The sequence below is a fragment of the Ovis aries genome, chromosome 6 (assembly GCF_016772045.2).
Source record: "Ovis aries strain OAR_USU_Benz2616 breed Rambouillet chromosome 6, ARS-UI_Ramb_v3.0, whole genome shotgun sequence".
In the NCBI taxonomy this organism is placed as follows: Eukaryota; Metazoa; Chordata; class Mammalia; order Artiodactyla; family Bovidae; genus Ovis; species Ovis aries.
In genome coordinates, this window is record NC_056059.1 from 24,035,235 (window position 1) to 24,056,050 (window position 20,816).

The 20,816-nt window shown below is 38.0% G+C and overlaps 1 protein-coding gene across 3 annotated transcripts in view; it reads left to right on the top strand.

Annotated features, from left to right (window-relative positions):
- Positions 1 to 20,816, top strand: part of PPP3CA (protein phosphatase 3 catalytic subunit alpha) — a 324,455-nt gene that overhangs the window by 273,838 nt on the left and 29,801 nt on the right. For all 3 annotated transcript variants that reach the window (XM_060416850.1, XM_027970856.3, XM_027970857.3), the window contains exons 8-9: positions 1,487 to 1,581; positions 18,548 to 18,673. In XM_060416850.1, coding sequence (XP_060272833.1) covers positions 1,487 to 1,581; positions 18,548 to 18,673 — 221 coding nt within the window. The remainder of the gene's footprint in view (positions 1 to 1,486; positions 1,582 to 18,547; positions 18,674 to 20,816) is intronic.

Below are 20,816 nucleotides of genomic sequence, written 5' to 3' on the forward strand. Positions count from 1 at the left end.
TGATCCGATACTGTGCACTCAGCGCTCTTGTAGCTGGTATTTGCAGTAATCTATTGATATACCCAGCCAATCAAGTCCTCAAATGATCTTTTTCACTTTGGGGGCAATGGGGTCACCATTGTTTTTTGGCTGACTGTCCCAACTGAACATGTTCATAGCATGTTTATCTTAATCCCACAATAGACCTGAAATCCATCTGCTTATTTGAAAATAGGTTAAGTGCATCAGTTAAAATCAACAAATATATTTGTTTAAAATGAGCAGTTGATTGATTCATTAGGAAACATTGAGGTTACTTCATCCAGATTCTTTGTTTTTATTTGTTGTTAAGTAAGCACAGTCAGCCACAATTTATGAAGTCAGAACACTAGGATTGAGAGTGCCACCATCTTTTACGCTCTGATTTTCTGCCAACAAAGCTCAGTTCCATAAGCAGAATAAATACTTTGAGGCCATTCCGAAAGATTTTTAAGAGGATATTGTCTCCTGGGAAAAGTAGTATCAAAATATTTGTAAAATTAGAAATTTTAAGGTGATTATTTATCTATCCAAAGGTACTGTTTGAGGCCCATTTAGAACTCAGCTAAATTAGGCATGATTAGGCTGCCAGAAATTACTGACACAAAATAACCAAAGAATGATAAAATTTTGTTTCGTACTTTAGGAATTTTTCTAAATTGATATTCCTGAAATCTGTCACATAGAAGTCATGAGATACCTTTTCACCTTGATGGAAAAGAACCAAATCTCCTGTATTTTTTTATTATTTGAGGACTAGAGTCTTATTTTTGTCTCAGTAGGAGAAAAACAACTGGATTGTTGATTTATTTCCAAAGATCTTGAAGATGTTTCATTACTGATTGATTAAATGTTTATATGCTGAGATTATAATCTTTGACCTACAGATACCAGAAGAGACTGGCAATAAATAAAATTCTAAAACAGAAGCAATTTCTGCTTGTAAAACCCATATATTTAACCAGATGTTCTTTAAAAAGCAGATCAGCCTAGGCATTATGGATTTATATAGCCATAATAGAATATTATAGATGATAAATAGAATAATCAGCTTGGTAATTAGTGGTAAAGTTTATATATTACTCTGCTTGTTTAGTCTTTTTATGTTAAAAATATTGGCATGGAAAGCATGGTAGGTCAGATATCTATGAGCAAAAACTGTGGCCTCTATCCTATTGAACATATAGAACTGAATTATGATTTTTCGCTAAATTCTGCCCTCCCTGGATCTACTAACCTTAGAAAAGACCTATTTGGAAGTTGTACGTATGACTCTGTGTTTTTATTGTCACCCTGAAACGAATTGAAATCTCTGTGTAACAACAGACTTTAGTGAGAAAATTTTGTTTAATGTTACATAATTGAATTCTCTTTGAATGCTAAAAATTTAATTTTGTATTTCTAAATCTATAATGTGATATATTTTTCATACTTAACCTTGTTTTGACTTGCGTTTAATTGTTTTTAGGTACCGCATGTACAGGAAAAGCCAAACAACAGGCTTCCCTTCTCTCATTACAATTTTTTCAGCACCAAATTACTTAGATGTATACAATAACAAAGGTGAGTGTTTTCAAATCCCTCTGTATAGTATGTGCTGTAATTCTTAAGTTCTCTTTTGGTTTGGTTTTAATTAAGCATTTTTAGTCATTCTTTTTCTCCTTACTTTTTCATTTATTGTCTGATACAAATGTGATTATCTTCAGAGTTCCAGGTTCAGTTGGTCAGAAGTGAGGCCCAGGCAGTTACTTTTTAATTGTTCTCTAGGAGACTGTAAAGGTATAGAAGGGTTGATAGCTACTGCTCTGATAGGTATAGGCTTTCAAAGAAAGAACAACTGAAAAGTAATCCAAAATCATGATAGGCATTTAAATAGTAACGGTGGGAATGCCGCACGTAAAGGATTGAGAAAAATAAGCAAAAAGAAACTATAGCTTGAAATCCGAATTCAAATTTCATCTATTGAGACCCTACCACTAATCAGATCTTGTGCTAGGTAAGTATATTACTTTTAAATACTTATTTAAATGTCATTTCTTTTTAAAAATTGAATTAAACTTTAAATATCATTTCCCCCGCAGAGTAAGTCTCTATGGTAATTGCCTTGCCCAAGATCACTCAGTCAGGTAGTGATGGACCCGAACAGGATGATAGAGGAGCCTGGAGGGCTACAGTCCATGGAATCGCAAGAGTCAGACAGGACTGAACGGCTGAACAACAGCAGAGAGTCAAACACTTAAGTCCATTCAACAAGGAATGATTTTTCCAGAATGGTCAGGGAGGGCCTTGTTTAAGATAAAATACAATCTGAACGTGGAAGAATGGTTAGCATTTGATTAGAAAGAGGAAAAAATAAAGTCAAAGCCACTGTTTTTGCAACTTGTTTCTTTTTCAGCAGCAAACACTTTGTTTTCCAGACAAAATCTCAGTCTTGAAGCCTCTTATGTAAAATCAGTAAGAAGTAGTTCCCTTCGATTGGAAAAGTATTCTTCATCTTCTACCAAAAATTCCCTTGTGGTACATAGAAGAAATGCAAGAACTCAGTAGGTTGTCTTCATGACCCACTGTGATCGTGTTATTTACCAAAAGTATATAAAATATGAACACTTATGTTTGTATTGTTTTATAGCATTACGCATTTGTCTTCTGTTATATCTAGTGAAAACAGTGCCCACATGAGTAATTTCTTGACAGAGTTTGATTACTAAGTAGCATGTACTATATTCACAAGCTTTATAAAAATTAAATTAAAAAAAAAAAAACTCAAAACAGGACAAGGGTGGGAAGGAGAGAGAGAGAACTGGGATTTTACTCCATGGAAACAGACCTAGCCTTTATCCATTCATCAGAATGCTAAGCAGTACAGTTTTGCTTGAGACCAATAGCGATTTCTCGAATAAGATATGCATTGCTTCTTTGTCTATGGTTCTGATTTAACAAGGTAGAAACTTAAAAAACCATAGACATCAGGGCATTGCTGTCTTTGAGGTTCTGTGGTTCTTTTGCTTTTGCCTTTAGGGCAGACCACAATCTCTCAGGGAGGGGATAGAAGCATTTCATTTTGGGAACCTTTTCATAAAAGAAAAAAGTCTCCTGAGAGAAAAAGATAAACTGATAGGAAGAAGAAAGATATATTCTTCAGTTTGAGCACAGTTTCAAAAGACCTTTGTGTAAAATCTCTAAAGTACTTTCAAGCTATTATGCTAACACTGTGTACAGTATGTGGGAGTGGGAGTTAGCTATTCACTGTTGAAGGGAGGATTTGAATAAAATAAATGTTAACGAGAATTTTAAAAGGCAGTGCAGTAAAACTGGGCTGCAAGCACCTTCAGAACACAATCAGTGGAAAGAAATAATGGTGAAGAATTTCTGAGTTAACCGTTTGATTCTTAGAAACAGGTGATCATAAAGGCCTCTGGAATTATTACCTCGTAGTTTTGATTTGATTTCTAAAACGCTCGCGAATTTAGGCAGCAGTAATAGCTGTCTGGAAAAATGAAAGAATAAGAAAAAATAAGTTTATTCTGCTGTCTCTTTTTTTGATTGAAGTATAGTTGATTTACAGTGTCATGTTAAAATATACAGCAAAATGATTCCGTTATACGTGTATATTTTTTCCTTTTTCAGATTCTTTGCCCTTATAGGTTATTATAATATACTGAATAGAGTTCCCTGTGCTATACAGTAGGTCCTTGTTGGTTATCCTATATATGGTAGTGTGTATCTGTTAATCCCGTTCTCCTAATTTATCCCTCCCCTCCTGCCCTCTTTGGTAACCATAAGTTTGTTTTCCATCTCTGTGAGTCTCTTCTGTCTAAAAACTGGTAATAATCCTATGATCAGCCTTATGTTTAAATGTCCAATAGTTCTGATTAGTAGTTCACACTTGCCTGCAATTAAAACCAGCTTTCAGAGCTCAGTGAGGACTGTACATGTCCCCTCCCCTCCTCCATTCCATGGCCCACTTCAACCCACTCCACTCTTATCTTTTCCATTCTGCGCTAACACAGGCAAACAGCTCGCCCATCTTCCTGCTTCGCTTTCCTCATTCTGACAAGCCCTGCTTACTCCTGCGAGATGCCAGGGCCAAAGACGTAGCTCTGAACCACAGCTTTGCCATCAAACAACTAACTCATCTAAATTTATTGACAAATGGTCACATCTCTGTAAAAGGAGAAAAAAATTTCTTTTGTGAATAATAGATGAAATTACTTTGAAACAGAGTGTTGTGCACTATTAAGATATTATCATCACTGACTATTTTATGTTGCTGTAACAATGCCACGTGTGTGTGGGATTTCCCCGTGGCTGGCAGCATACTCCTCTTCAGCTTCATAGTTATGATTTTACTTTATGAGTCAATCTACCTTGGAGACCTATCTCTCTGCTTCCCTCTGTGTGAACCCTTTACTTTAGCCAAATTATTCTGCTCATTGTCTTGAATAACTTTCAGCTTTCCTGTTCACATTTTTTTCCTACCCACTTCTTTCCATATCTATCTAGAATACTTGTCTTGCCCTTCTCTTCCCATCGAAATGGACTAGACCCCCTCCAGTCTTTCTCTTAACGCCTGCAGTAACAATCATTTGCCCTTGTATTTAGTGTTTACTTTTGTTTCTTGTTAGCTTTTCCATGCATTCCTATAAATTCCCAATCATATTATAATTAGTTTGAATCAGCGGCTTTCTGATACACATTATAAAGTCAAATAGCATGCCTTATGCACGGTAACACAGCCAGTATGTGCATTGATCAAAACATTTTCTTTCTGGGAACTAATAGCAAGATAGTGCCCAGAAGTATCCTATCAGTATTGACCCTCGGAGCTTTATCTCTCTTTAAATTACTGCTGTAACCAGTGCTGATATCCTTTCTCAGTTGGAGTTAAACATGCACAGAGCCCTTAGCACCTTTGGATTGTTTTTCTCCTGTGAAGATGTTGCTCTAAGGGAAAAGCAATTTCACAATTATCCAGGTACACTCAACAGAAGAAAAATGCAGTAATGGCATGTAGCTACTTCTCCTCCCCCTCTTTCTCCTCCTCATTCTCTTTCTTCTTTTTCAAACTAATTTTCCACCACATGAAAATGGCTTCAAACTCATCCACATGCAACAAACCTTTATTGAGAATTAACTGTATACCAACTACCATGCCTGGTACTAGGAATATAAAATAAACAACACAGGCATGGTCCTTTCTGTAGTGAAGTTTATAATCTAGTAGTGTGATAGATGTTCAATACAGAATTTCCCCAATAATTATGTAAGTATATTTGCAAAATCCTACGAAGAAAAGAGTGGTATGCAAGGACAGTGGAAATTAGCTGGTGGAAACCAAAAAAAGCTTAACTAAGAAAGTGACACACTAGCAATCTTAGAGTGAAATCTCTTAGTGTTAAAAAGTACAATGGCAGATGTGAATTCTGCTTTAAACAATTCAGTAGCTGAAAACTATAATAAACCTCTTTTAAAAAGTGTTTTTTAAACCTTTATGTCTCTGGTGATTATACCTGTGCTTCAAAAATATCAAAATTGTAGTAGATTCCCAGGTAGTGCCAGTTCCCTATAGTTCAGATGAGCTTTCATATGGGTAAGTGGCTCGATGGGCGGATATATGCCATGAAAGTGTTAGCCGCTCAGTCCTGTCTGGCTTTTTGTGACCCCATGGACTGTAGCCCACCAGGCTCCTCTATCCATGGAATTCTTCAGGCAAGAGTTACTGGAATGGGTAGCCATTCTCTTCTCCAGGGGATCTTCCTAACCCAGGTATGAAACCTTGGACTCATGCATAGCAGGCTGATTCTTTAGCATCGGCGCCACCAGGGAAGCCCTGGATATATACTATAGACATGTAGACCAGGGGCACACAGCTCAGTTCTGAGAAAAACTGCTGACAGCAAAATGAGGTAGTTAAGTAAGATTTATTAAATAAAATGTATTTTGGATTTGAGAGGAAAATCTAAATAGTTACATAACTAATGTAGTATCAAGATCAAAGATTTAAATGACAACCAGAAAAAAAGTCAATTCAGTGTTAAAGTAGCTGAAGGAAAAGGATGGACAAGAAAAGCATTGTTCACTAGAATTTTGAGAGGATTTTTTTTTTTTTTTTGCAAAAGTCTACCCTTTTTGATAGGAAAAAAAAAACGTATTATAATGTTTGAAACTTGACAGCTTGATAGAATTGCTTAACGAAAAGTATTGTAGTCTTACCAAAGCTTGCAGTTTCAACATCCTTGAATGTTTTCCAATCAAAAAGTAGACAGGGACTTCAGGAAGACAAGCATTTATAAATTAAAAGATAATGTATACTTGGCAGGAAGATATCATTGTACGAGAGGCTTGAATTGTTAATGTAATGAACCCAGGTAGGCATCTGATTGGCAGGCGTGATTTGAATTCCTGGAGCGAAGGCAGCATATCTGATGCCAACTTGCCTTGCAGTTCTCCCAGCAGGGGCTCTCAGGCCTCAGGGACCCACCAGCATCACATGGTGGCCTTGCCAGGCCTGAGAATCCTTTCCCCTGCTGCACTACAGTCTTTTCACACTGGGAACTTTTTTCACCATTCAGGAGTAACTTCCACAAGCAGAAATAGCTGGTACCCACCTGGTTTAGGAGTCAAATAAGAACCAGATAGATTCAATCCTTATCCTGAGTGGAAGAGGAAGATGGGCAGGGGCATTTTTGGAAGGCAGTAGAGTCATTGTCCAAACAACCTGAGTAGCACCTTTGCTCTTTCTCTATACCGTGTTTAAAAGCTTAGTTCCCTGCAAAGAGCCACACACACACATTTTATAACAAGGGACCATTTCTGTAGGGTCTGAGGCCTTCCTTAAACATGGGCATGACCTTTAGCCTTGACTAAACATTTGAAAACACTTTGAAGTGTTTGCAACCACAGCCATAACTATGTTCCCTAGTTGCCTTACAAACTGGATAAAATTAATCTAGAGACTTTGTCCAGTGGCAGTAGTTTTCACAGCCTTTACCTTATTCCTTTATTCATCTCAAATCTAAAGGTTTTCTTAATTGGCCTTGAGCAGCTGTTCGGCCAGTTCACTTATTTCAATATAGAAAATGTAAATACATATTCTTGGTAGCATTTTCTTATTCGGTACTTGCTAACAAATGCTAGAGCAAAACAATAAGATACACTCCCACCAAAAATATTCATTTCTTTGTTTATTTGATAAACATATGAGTATTTGCAGAATTACACACCTCAAGAAGATAACTTCTTAATAATGGTTATTAAACCTAGCACAGTCCACCAAGAGATAGTAGGGAATATAAGAGTCTATGAAGGAGCAAAGCAGAAACCATGAAACAACTGTTAGTATTAGCTTCCTTTACTATCAGTATGAGATGGTAAGAAAGAAATTTAGGTAGACATTTAAAGGTCAAGAGAACTTGAAGTTGGAAGATTTTGATCGGTTTTCAGAGAAATCACTTCTCTGAGATAAATGGATGAAACTAACCACAGGAAGATTTCAATAGAATGGCCCCTTTACACTGCCTTATATAACCAAGACTTCAATATGCAGAACTGATCTGTGTTGTGATTTCCTATACCTAAAGCAATAGTAATAACTAATAATACTGAACATATACCATTGCCAGACAGTTATCTACATTTCCATGAATAAATTCATTTAATCTTTCAATGATTCTATGAACTACATTATAATTTTGAGTTCATTGAAGAGAAACTGGGACACAGAGGAGTTACATACTTTTGCCAAGGTTCTTACAAACTGGTCGGGGATTAGCACTGAGACTGAAATTCAGCAGTCTGACTCTAGGGCCCACAAGTTAACCTCCTTCTGTGCTCTTGTGCATCAGCTTTGTTATGTGAAAGCTTTCCGGGCAGTGTTTGCCCTGATCCTCTATTCAGCTTTCAGCTTATTGTGTTTAGGTGACTGACTATTCTTCAATAAGAAAGGAAAAGCTTTTGAAATGAAGAGTCATTTGTTACTACTTTAAAATTGCATGAGTGTTATACATCCAAGTATATACTTTATTAAAAGAATAAAGTTAGAGTATCTCTTACACTATTCTGAAATAAATAATCTCTCCCTTGAAAAGATATCCTCCCCACCCCCACCCCCCCCACAAAAGCACTCATGCTTTTGCTTTTGTTTGACTCTGCAGTGAACGTGTCATTGCTGGAGGCCACTTTCTAAATAGATTAGTTTTAGTCCAGTAGTCACCTTGCTTACATTTAAACATTTAATTAATGGGAAGTGAAAGTGAAGGTGTTAGTGTGTCTCACTCTTTGCGACCCCATGGGCTGTAGCCCGCCAGGCTCCTCTGTCCATGTGGTGAAATAGAAAATCAAGATTTAGAATTTAGGAACTACTCTCACTGTATATTTTAACCAAATTAAGCTGCATATAAGCTATATATCTTTGCTCTAATGAATGACCTGGATTTCTTAACCTGCACCACTAAAGGATGGTTCATTTCAGCAGTTTTCAACAAAATAAGTCTAGGCTTCCCTGGTGGAAAATCTGCCTGCAGTATGGGAGACCTGGGTTCGATCCCTGGGTCAGGAAGATCCCTTGGAGAAAGAACTGGCAACCCACTCCAGTATTCTTGCCTGGAGAATCCCATGGACAGAGGAGCCTGACAGACTACAGTCCATGGGGTCGCGAAGAGTCAGACACGACTGAGCAACTAACACACACATAACAAAGTATGATGTGGCAGTGGGTGAGGTAAGGCTCACTTTTGGCCACCTGATGAGAAGAGCTGACTCACTGGAAAAGACCCTGGAAAGCTGGGAAGTATTGAAGGCAAAAGGAGGAGAGGGCGGCAGAGGATGAGATGGTTAGATAGCATCACCAGTGGACTCACTGGACATGCACTTGAGCAAACTCTGGGAGGAAGTCGTGAAGGACAGGGGAGCCTGGTGTGTTGCAGTTCATGGGGGGTCACAAAGAGCTGGACGTGACTTAGTGACTGAAAAACAATCCTCACTTTTCACGAAGTTCCGCCCATAGAATCAGTGCTCTGTGAACCCTTATCTGGGGATGCAGACAGGCCCTCCAGCGAAGCTGAGTCCTCGGTCCAGACACACTGTCAGTGCTCTGCTCTCGCTTGCACAGGACCCATTAAGCCTCGCACCTTCAGGGGTTACATTCATTTTCTCACAGATGGTTCCAAGATTCTTAACCTGAACTAAAACCAGCTTCTCTAGAAGTCTAATTGTCAATAAGGCATTTAACAGGAGGACGAACGGGAGCCATATATATGTAACAAAGACATAAGTCAATGGATTATCACTTCCTTTTCATTATCTAGAGATTCTAGACCTTCAAGAGACTCAGTGACTTACTTCCACGAATAAAGTAGATGACAAAAAAATAAAACAGTAGATATCAAGTATATGGGCTTAATATTAACTCAGTTCCAAGGAGTTAATATTAAACTAGTTGCCAAGCAACTAGTTGCTTGGAGAAGGAAATGGCAGCCCACTCCAGTGTTCTTGGCTGGAGAATCCCAGGGACAGGGGAGCCTCATGGGCTGCCGTCTATGGGGTCGCAAAGAGTCGGACACAACTGAAGCGACTTAGCAGTAGCAGCAGTTGCCAAGCAACCTAGAACCATTGCAAGCTACAGGGTGGAAGAGTGTTCTATAATTGCATGCAGATACAGAAACAGATACAGGTAAGATACAGGTACTAGTTTTCAAAGTACATCCCACCAAGGTACACTTAAACCCTTGTTATATATTTGGAGTGGGTATCAACAATAAGAGCAAGGAGAAGGGGGTGACAGAGAATGAGATGGTTGGATGGCATCATCTATTCAATGGACATGAGTTTGAGCAAAATCCGGGAGATAGTGAAGTACAGGGAAGGATGGTGTGCTGCAGTCCGTGGGGTTGCAAGGAGTCAGACACAACTGAGCAACTGAAAAACAATAGTGGACACAGTGTTTCCTGTGTCCATGCCATCTCCTTCAGTAGTTTAAAGCTTCAGCTAAATCTCTCTCATTTAGTCAGGGTTGATTAAGTCATATTTTAGCATTATAGTAGTATAGATTAGAACTTAAAAGAATGTTTTCGGTTCAGACTGATAGGGAAATCAAAACTGCCGATGACTCCTTCTTATTGACGCAGCAAAAAATATTTAACAGTAGCCGTTCAGATTCTCTTGATGAAATTGTAATGGTAGAAATGATTCACAGTGTTTGACTGGACTTGAGCTAATTCCAAGGATCAATTTTTGGCTCAAATTCTCTGGACCCTAATATAATGATGTAACACATGAGGTAAGAATTGTAAAATGGCAAAATTATTAAAAATAGCTAGCCGTTCTCTCCTCCAGGAATTTAAAACTGAGTCGTGGTACTTTACATTTTTCAGGTGCTGAAGACTTTATCCGATTGTATATATTATGAATATTAACATTTATGTTATTAATATTTTATTTGATTCTCATACTCTAAATATGACAAAACAGCTCATAATTATAGTCTTTCCTGGTGGCTCAGGTGGTAAAAAAAATCTGCCTGCAATTCAGGAGACGTGGGTTTGATCCCTGGGTTGGGAAGATCCCCTGGAGAAGGACATGGCAACCCACTCCAGTATTCTTGCCTGGAGAATCCCCATGGACAGAGGAGCCTGGTGGGCGAGAGTCCATGAGGTCACAGAGAGTTGGCCAGGACTCAGCGACTAAGCACGCAGCATGGTGCAACTCAAATAAATAATGAGAAATATTTGCTCACGTTCACATGGTTACTGTGTGATAGAGACAGTATTATTTCTACTCTTATCTAGTTTAGACTCTTACAGTTTTGAAACAGAATTCAGCCTCTGAAGTGGCATATTATTTTTTCCCAAAATTCTTTCAAGCATCCTTCAGACTTCAATTCATATGTGGTTGGTTATATTTTTAATATCCTGACCAGTTACATGTCTTGTGTTTTAAAATTTTTCTCTATTTTTTCTTTCTTCACCTATCTTCCTTCTTTCTTTCCTTCTTCTTTTTTTCAGGCTTGTCCTTTTCTCTCTCTCTCTTCCCTTAAACTTTTACTGCAACCAACACTATTGAATGTTAACCATATGCCAGGTATGGTACAAAGCACAATAAAAGAAAACAAAAGAGATCTGTGCCCTCTTCATCCCTTCTATCATCTACCTTCCACTTACTTTACTCAAAATGTTGTGTTTGAATAATACTTGATTCACAATTTACCAGTGCAGTGTTAAGAAGGAAAACGCATAACACATATACAGTCATTCAGTGACACACAGACATAATCATAAGATTGGCTCAGACAGTTTCACAAATACAGCTAGTACCGTCACGTGCCTTTGTGTGAGATAATGTCATCTGCATTTTCTGTAGGAGACTGTGACAAAGCAAAAGAAGGTGTTAGAGGTGCCGTGAAAGAGGCATGTACAGGGTTAAGAGGAAGAATAAGGGTTAGACGCAGGCATAAAAGAGTTACATATACAGAAACACATGTGTACAAAATCATTAGCTCTTAGCTTCAAGATAATTACATATACCTACTATTTGTATCCAGGAATACTAAACTATTTCAAGTTGGTGAAATTCAGTCACTGTGTGGAAGTCACTAAGCATTGCCTGTGAGATGTGCTATCTTAAGTATTGAATTGAGTGATTTGAGCATTAAATTTCTCAAAAAACACACACTAAAGATTATTATTATGACAAAATTACCCATAAATTGAAGACTTGAAGTCCATCTTAATAAATGACTTGAATACTTACTTTTACCTGAACTTATGAGCCATAGAGTAAGAGTGAGTTATAAGAACAGCCCTTGCTCACCAAATATAACAACCCTCATGAACTAGTAAATTTCCTTTGACCTAAGTCATGCCTTTTACCTGGGTTACTAATAATAAAAAAGGAATCGTTTCAAAACAAAATCCATCAGGCAAGTACAGGACATGGAGAAGGAAAAAAAAAAAGGAGAACAAGAGTTAGAAATCAGATTTCTAAATGGAAGGAATCGAGAGATTGTGTTCATGGATGCTATAACATGTAGTGTGATAACTATACATTTATGTAAATGTACATATATGTCTTCCCAAATTTTTAAATTAAAATTGTCCCCCACCCAAAGATAATCTTTATGGGAAAAAATATATTTGAAAAAGCATACCGACATAATCTTAAAACACCACCAAAGGACATTTTGAGTACATAGTTCTACCTCAAGAATTTTATCCATCAAGCTATCATGCCTCCTGTGATGGTAGGACTTTGCCAAAAGAACACACGGATGCTAGTTTTTCTACTAGGGTGTCTGCGGGTAGGAGAGTTGAAAGGAAAAAACATCCTGGGACTATTATGCCTGGTTTTTTCTTGCTATTTCTGGTTCTGGATGTCTTACAGTGATTCTGAAGTGCCCTCATTTGCTTTCCTCTCATCTTTGTTTCCTTTCTGTCCTTCCGTCCTATCTTTTGAAGAGGGCAGTACACGGTCAATTAAAATTAAAGAGATGAAAAATGTTAGCAGAAGGATCAAAAGAATAAACTTCATCATTCTTCTTCTGGTGGGCTCTTCTCTGCTACTGAACAACCCTACTAGTAGTGTTGAGAATGCCTGAGGTATGTTGGGACTATTACAGTTACTAACCTGAAGGCCTTCAGAAAAGGAGCTCTATGTTTCTCTTGAAATCCTCTTGGACTGCGTTGGGCCCATGATTTGGTGAGCTAGTCAGATGCATCTTGTCAGCAATGTCCTGCTTGTCTTCAGTTGCCCCTTGTGTCCCACTCTTTGAGGCCGCATGGACTGCCGCACTCTCCTGGAGCAAACTCACGCCCACTGAGTCAGTGACGCCATCCAACCATCTCATCCTCTGTTGCCCCCTTCTCCTCCTGCCTTCAATCTTTCCCATCATCATTGTCTTTTCCAGTGAGTCAGCTTTTCACCTCTAGTGGCTAAAGTATTGTAGCCTCAGCTTCAGCATCAGTCCTTCCAATGAATATTCAGGGTTGATTTCCTTTAGGATTGACTACTTTGATCTTGAAGTCCAAGGGACTCTCAAGAGTCTTCTTTATCACCACAGTCAAATATTTAGATAACTTCTCTTAAACTAGAAGCTCTCTTTTGACCTTATGTTTTTGTCATTTACTGCCCTATCATCAGCCTCCCTGGTGATGGCAGTTGTAAAGAAGATGCTGAGAAATGTTACCAAGTTTGTGTGAAATACTAGATTTTGTGTCTCATCAAAATTTCAATTTTCAAGTAAGAGAGACCCCTTTACAGATTTGGATTTGGTCTAGCAAGTTAGTGCATGGTTTGATAGAGAAAAGACTGAATTAAAATCTAGATGCTGTTCCTCAGGTTTCACTATATTAGAGGGCCTTGTTATATCACTAGATATGATAGAGGTCCAGTGCCCCTTCCTATTCCCAAGTGGGAGCAATCTCTTTGTTGCTAATTCTATATCTATCTTCTGCATAAGCAAGATGGGACCAGTTAATTGGATAGCTTTGCTGCCATAATTTTGGTATCAGAAAAAGAACTGGCAGTCAGATCGCCAGATCCAAACACATTAATACTCTTTGTCTCATACAAGATTTCTTCTGACTGTTCTTCACACCTGCATGTGCATTGGAAGAGCATTTGTTGCCGTGCTTTCTGGTCTGTTCTGAATTATGGTCGGTAACCTAAGGCCCGTATATGTGTCATCTCCTGTCCCCTGGCCTCTAATACAGCTGTTAAAGGACACGAGGTCATGTATAATTGCCAGCGGAATAAAGGAGGCCCTTGATGATAGACTTCATTCTTTTTTCCTCCCTCTATTTCTCAGACAAGATCTCAGGAGTTGGTCTCAAGTGATTCTTGAAGTACAACCGTTTGTATTATTTATGTGGCCGGTGGAGATAAATGTCTTTCAAGTACTTCAGAGGAGAGCATCCTGTTAGGGCTCCAGTTGAGCTTCGTAATTCCAGTGACAGAGGCTGGCGGCAGGGGCGGAGGATGTGGGAGGTGGAAGATGAAATGTTAACTGTGAATTTCGTGACTGGATATTTGGGACTGTTCTGGTTCAAATTTTTTTATATATTTTTGTGATATATATATTATGCAAAAAAATCAAAATTCGTCAGTTATTAATGTACGATTATTCAAGAAGTGTATTTGCATGAGTATTTTATGTGGCTGAAGAAGAGAATACATACTGCTGTATTTGCATATTTAAATGAAAGCTATTTTTTTAATATATTGAAAATTAAGGGAAAAGGTTCTATTAATGGCTTTTAGAATTACTAAGAACATTCATCAGTCTTTGCATTTATGATGAGATCTTCATTCCAGAAGTCTGTTAACATTATTCAGACCTGAAAGAGGTTGTGTAAATTATCTGGATAAACCCAAGTAGTAAAAAGTGAGGTAACAGACACAGAGACATTAAGTGTTTTGGGGTCTTGTGAGTAATTCATGACAGCATTCATCTTTCAGTCTGGGCGCCTGGGCTTCCAGTCCAATGCTCCCTTTTTGAAAAAAGGAATAAACATGGAGGGAGAATCTGTGTCCAACACTTGGTAGACCTGGAATGATTTATGCAGTTAAGGTGAGAATATTGTGAAATACTGAAAAGATGAGGGACTTCAGATTCAAAACCAAACTGAGGTTTGCTGCTTCTCATGTGTGACCTTGGACAAATAACCTCTCTGCTTATTTTGAAAATGTAAATAAGAACCACTTTTTTGAGAGATATTGTGAAGGTATTTGATCATTAAACACCAAATATAGTGCCTGGTATAGAGCAGATGGGCTTTCCAGGTGGCAGTAGTGATACAGAACCCACCAGCCAGTGCAGGAGACGTAAGAGACATGGGTTCAATCCCTGGGTCAGGAAGATCCCCTGGAGGAGGGCATAGCAACCCACTCCAGTATTCTTGCCTGGAGAATCCCATGGACAGTGAAGCCTGGTGGGCTACAGTCCATGGGGTCACAGTGAGTCAGACACGACTGAAATGACCAAGCCTGAGCACAGGAACACATAGAGCAGATGCTTAGAAAATGTAGCGTGTATTAAATGGTATTATTTCTGTTGCTAATAAACAAAAATAAAATCTGTAAACAGTATCTGCATTATCGGTAGGCACGCAGATAAATTGTGTTGAGCAGTGTCAAATGAATAAATGCTTTGTGTCACCAGCAACAGAACTTGCGCTTTATCTATCGGACAACCTTTATCCACACTAGGGAATGTGCATCCTATTTCATTTTTCTCAAACGTGTATTTTGGCAAAAAGCTAAAACATCTTTAATTTTGAACATCATATTCAAAGTTAAATTAGTATAATAGCTCGGACTGGAACTCAAATATTGATCACTTAGAAGAGACAGAGGGATGTTAGAAAGAGGATGGATTTGGCGTCAGTAAAAGCTGAGTTTGAATTGGGAGTGAAATCTTCTAGTTCCTTGTTGCATGATCCTGAGACAGTTATTTTACTTCTCAACCGCAGATCCTTAGTCTATAGCATGAGGGCAGTCACATCTGTTTCTCAGATTTGTAATGAGGACTAAATGACTTATTATCGAAAGCCTCCCTTTTCTCCTTGGTACTCTCGGTTATAACACTTACTTATTTTTCCTGCTGCACCACCCTAAGCTAATAAAAAGTGGGGAAAACTTAGAGAAGAAATTAGTCTTCAAAAAGACAACTTAGAACCTTAAAAGAGTCTTTTGAAGACAGGAAGATCCATTCCTGCTAAGAATATGCAGTATTTAAAAATAGTATAAATACCATTTCCATGAAGCTGGTGCTCAGAGACCAGGTAGCTAAGCTGAAAGGACTTCACCTTTCTCATCTAGCAAAGGCAATGTTGTCATTTGCCATGATTTTTTCATTTTGCATGTTTTTAATACTGTGTGAATGTATCCTTAGGCCAAATGACATATCAAATCAATGATAGGATAATGAAAGAATGAGTTTACAGAAGTGTATGGAGGATTCAGTATTCTATAGGAAGACAGTAACTCAGTGTTGATTATACCATCTGTAATTCTTGTCCCCAAACCATCTGTGATTCCGTTCTCTGGAATTGGGTTAGTCAGCCTGAAATATGATTCAAAGAAAAAACCTCACTGTTATCAAGTATGATTTTTGTTAAGAGTAAGCTGCTGAAAACATCCACTTATTGTTCAGGTGCAGTATGATGTATGTAGTAGGCAAAGCACAGAAAACTATACATTCTTCTCATACTCTGCACTGATCATCCCCACCAAAATTATATTAGTTCTGAGCTACACTTGAACAGTCGCATTGCTGGTGTGACAGACATCCAGAATAGGATGTGCAGGTTGAGGGAAAGGTCAAAGGGATTAGGAGGAATTTTCTTGAAAAAGATGATGGGGGAAATATTGAGATATGTCCTTAGCTTTAGAGCATCTATGCTAAGAAGATAGTGTGTGAAACATTGTTGTTGTTCATTCACTGAGTCATGTCCGATCCTTTGTAACTCCAAGGACTGCAGCACGCCGGGCTCCTCTGTCCTCCACTATCTCCCAGAGTTTGTTTTAGATTCATGTCCATTGAGTTGGTGATGCTTTCTAACCATCTCATACTCTGTTGCCTCCTTCTCCTGTTGCCCTCAATCTTTCCCAGCATCAGGGTATTGTCCTGTGAATAGGCTTTTCGCATCAGGTGGCCAAAATACCAGAGCTTCAGCTTCAGCATCAGTCCTTCCAATGAATATTCAGGGTTGATTTCGTTTAGGATTGACTGGTTTGATCTCCTTGCAGTCCAAGGGACTCTGAAGAGTCTTCTCCAGTAACACAATTCAAAAGTATCAATTCTTCAGCACGCAAACATAAACACTATTAAGTCTGCTGAAGGGTACTTTTCCTTACAGACATAGGGAGACATTGGGCATATACATATATACATAGAATACCTGTATTTAAATTAAATAATAAATGCAAATAGAGCTAAGAGTCAAGGGCTTTGGGAATTCAGAGGAAAGACACTCATCAGAAGAAATCAGAAAAGATTTTAAAGAGGCGATAGTGTTTGAGCTGGGCACCAATGTATGGGAAGAATTTGGAAATTCAGAGGTTCTGAGAAAACATTCGAAGTGAAATAAGAATGTGAGGCTATGAAAACAATGTTATGTTAAAGGTATCATCAAGTAAGAAGAAAAGATGTTAGTGCAGACATTGATGCAAAAGCTCAAACCTAGCAAACTTACAGTAATTTTTCAAAAAATATTGTTAAGGCCTATGTTTATGCATAGGAATCACATGCTATAACTAATCTTTCCCATGTAAAATCAGCCTAAAAATTTAAAAGTAGTAAGATAATTAATTTTTCTATATTTTAAACCCCCAGACAAAGCCATAAAAAACTCATTTGACATCATCTAGGATCTGTTCAGTAATTTCCACTAAGATAATGCTAATCATGGGCTTCCTAAGTGGCTCTATGGTAAAGAATCCACCTGCAATGCAGCAGCCGCAGAAGACGCTGGTTCAAATCCTGGGTCAGGAAGATCCCCTGGAGGAGGGAATGGCAACCCACTCCAGAATTCATGCCTAGAGAATCCCAGGAACAGAGAAGCCTAGCAGGCTATAGTCCATAGCGTGGCAAAGGTTCGGACACAACTGAAGTGACTTAGCACGCACACACCCATGCTAATCGTGCCATCATAGAAAGTCTGTGGTATAAGAGTTTTGTTCTTAATGTTTAAAGACACAGAAGTGTACTTGTTCTGTATTTTCTCAGAAGGGAGGACTAAGATCAGTAAGTAGTAAAGCTTTTGCTTCATTGAAAGTATTCACAGAGACCTGCTCACGCTGTGTCCTGATTGCTATAGATGAAATTCTGAACCTGGTTAGAAGGGAGATCAGCTGTGCTCTTAGCATCTCTTCAGCCATAACATTCCATATGAGTATCAATCCAGCCTACAGACACCAGACAAACCAGAGTAAAGCAAGTAGATTTATTTTCCTATTCTTTGTGGATGGTGCATCCTTCTCAGAAGTCAAGGGTAGAGTCAGATACCAGCATATTAAGGCAGAATTCAGTCCAAACCTTTTACTTTATTAAGTCAAGATTGCAGTCTAGTTTAAATTGTTTGTCCAACTGTTGTGAGTTCTACTGGGAAAAAAAAAGTGTGGTTTAAAAGCAGTAGCAATAAATTCTGTTCAGATATTTGAGATTGTTAAATTATATTGTACTAACTTACCTATGCCACTTTTATTTGTCTCATCAAATATTAAATAAGACTAAAATATTCTTGGCTGCAAAAAAGCTTGATCTAATTCCTGGTGTTTGATTAACTATTTTTTATATATATTTGCCAAATTATAATGAATTTTCATATATAGCATTCATATATTTTGCAGTTACATATCACACTGAGTGAAGATTAAATCCATAACTAGTATAAACATTCATGACAGATGAAGCTATTTGCCTTGATATTTTGGAGCTTAAGTCAATTAGTTGAATTTTCTTGATTAGCTCAAGTCATGTGTAGAAGCAGAAATACATGCTTGTGAATCTAATTTCCTTCTTTTTGTTTCTTTTCAGCTGCAGTATTGAAGTATGAGAACAATGTCATGAATATCAGGCAATTCAACTGTTCTCCTCATCCATACTGGCTTCCAAATTTCATGGATGTTTTCACCTGGTCCCTGCCATTTGTTGGGGAAAAAGGTGTGTTGTGGAATCCTGGGATGTTCTTTTTTTTTTTTCTTTTTCTTTAGATATATTTAAAACAAATTATTTTACAATGTTGCATTGGTTTATGTTATAACAATGCAAATCAGCCATTATTATACATACATCCCCTCCCTTCCTAGCCTCCCTCCTCTCCCCTCATCCCATCCCTCCAGGTTATCACAGGGCACTAGACGGGGCTGTCTCTGCTACACACCAACTTCTCACCAGCTATCCAGGTGTAAACCTGGTAGTGTATATATGTTGATGTTACATAAAATGATACGAGAAGGAAGGAGAAAACGTGTGGCTCTTTTACCATGAAATATTCAGAAAGAGAAACCCTTTGGTCTAACCAACAAAACTCACAAGCTGCACCATAAGAGCAGTGATTTGAAAGTGTGTCATTGTACATAATTATTAACATGTAATGGATGGAATTAAGGGGGAAATAAAAGAAATGAGAACTATTAGGATAATTTACATAATCTTATTAGAATAATCCAACTAAAAAAAAGTAACAGATTCATAATTTTGACTGGCTTCAGGCTATAATGGCTACCTTCTCTTCTTACCCCTTTGTATTATAATTCAAAAGTTCTATTTTATTTTACAAACTACCAGTCAAAAGGTTGAGATAACCATGCTTTCTTCACATTTCTGATGTTAATAATAATCATTGTATGAAAGTGATTAATGTTTACAATATTTTGAAACACAGCATGTACAATAACAAAAAAATATATATATAATGATGGCTTGACAGTAAAGAATCCACCTGCAATGTAGGAGACATGGGTTGGACCCCTGGGTTGGGAAGATCCCCTGGAGGAGGAAATGGTGACCCACTCCAGTATTCTTGCCTGAAAAATCCTGTGGACAGAGGAGCCTGCCACCATGGGTGGCAAAGAGTTGGACACAACTGAGCAACTGAGTGATGATAAATATTGTGACCATTAGATGAGATTCATATTTTAAAAGTTGTTTATTAGCGTGCTCTAGTCTTTCAGAACAATTGGTCTTTTCTTTCTTTCCTTCAGTCTCCCTTTATCTATTTTTTATGTTTTGACCTAAACTGCAACAAAAATTTTGAGGAAAAGCCTGTACCCACTGAACTTGAGTTTTCCATTCAGGAAACATGATGGTGATAGTCTGGATAATTCCTCAGGCAGTCTTGAGCATCACAGAGAAAGGGAATAGACATTGTAATAAACATAAGAGCTTGCGCTTGTTTTAGAAAAATAATGGCCTCTAGGGGAATTTTAGAGAAAAGCTGTACATTTTTCTGAAATATTTGTATATTTATATTCATACATATATGTAATATATTAATATTAATGTATATAATATTTATTTTCCTACAATCCTTGTTTATTTTTTAACTATCCTTTGATGATTAAACCCAAGAAGTTATGAATTGTTATCAAAGAAGTCTTCCCCTTCAACACCAAAACAAGTCAAAAGTAAATTTTAAGAGTCAGTACATTTTAATTTTAATAGATAAATGTTCCCGGTACTCGGAGAAGGCAATGGCAACCCATTCCACTACTCTTGCCTGGAAAATCCCATGGACCGAGGAGCCTGGTGGGCTGCAGTCCATGGGGTTGCTGAGGGTCGTACATGACTGAGTGACTTCACTTTCACTTTTCACTTTCATGCATTGGAGAAAGAAATGGCAACCCACTGCAGTGTTCTTGCCTGGAGAATCCCAGGGACGGGGGAGCCTGGTGGGCTGCCGTCTGTGGGTTCGCACAGAGTCGGACACGACTGAAGTGACTTAGCAGCAGTTAGCAGTTCCCGGTGCTACTCCATGTCACCACTTCCTTGCACCCATCAGATCACAGATGGACGGAAAAGCACTGAGAATCCTGACAGCTATCCTTGAACACCCTTCATGTGGGTTGTTCCCATTAATTATTCAGATTTTTTGATCTGTGACAAAAGAATATAGTAATATATATGTGTACATAACTGACTTTTTGATAATGAAACTGAAGCTCTGGGTTAATGTTGGCCCCACTGAAGTTTCACCCTTTAACATATATATTTAATGCTAGAAGAACATTGATTTTAAAAATGAACTCTTGAAGAAATATTGGACAAGCTTCTTTTCACACTCATGATAGAACCCAACCTAACT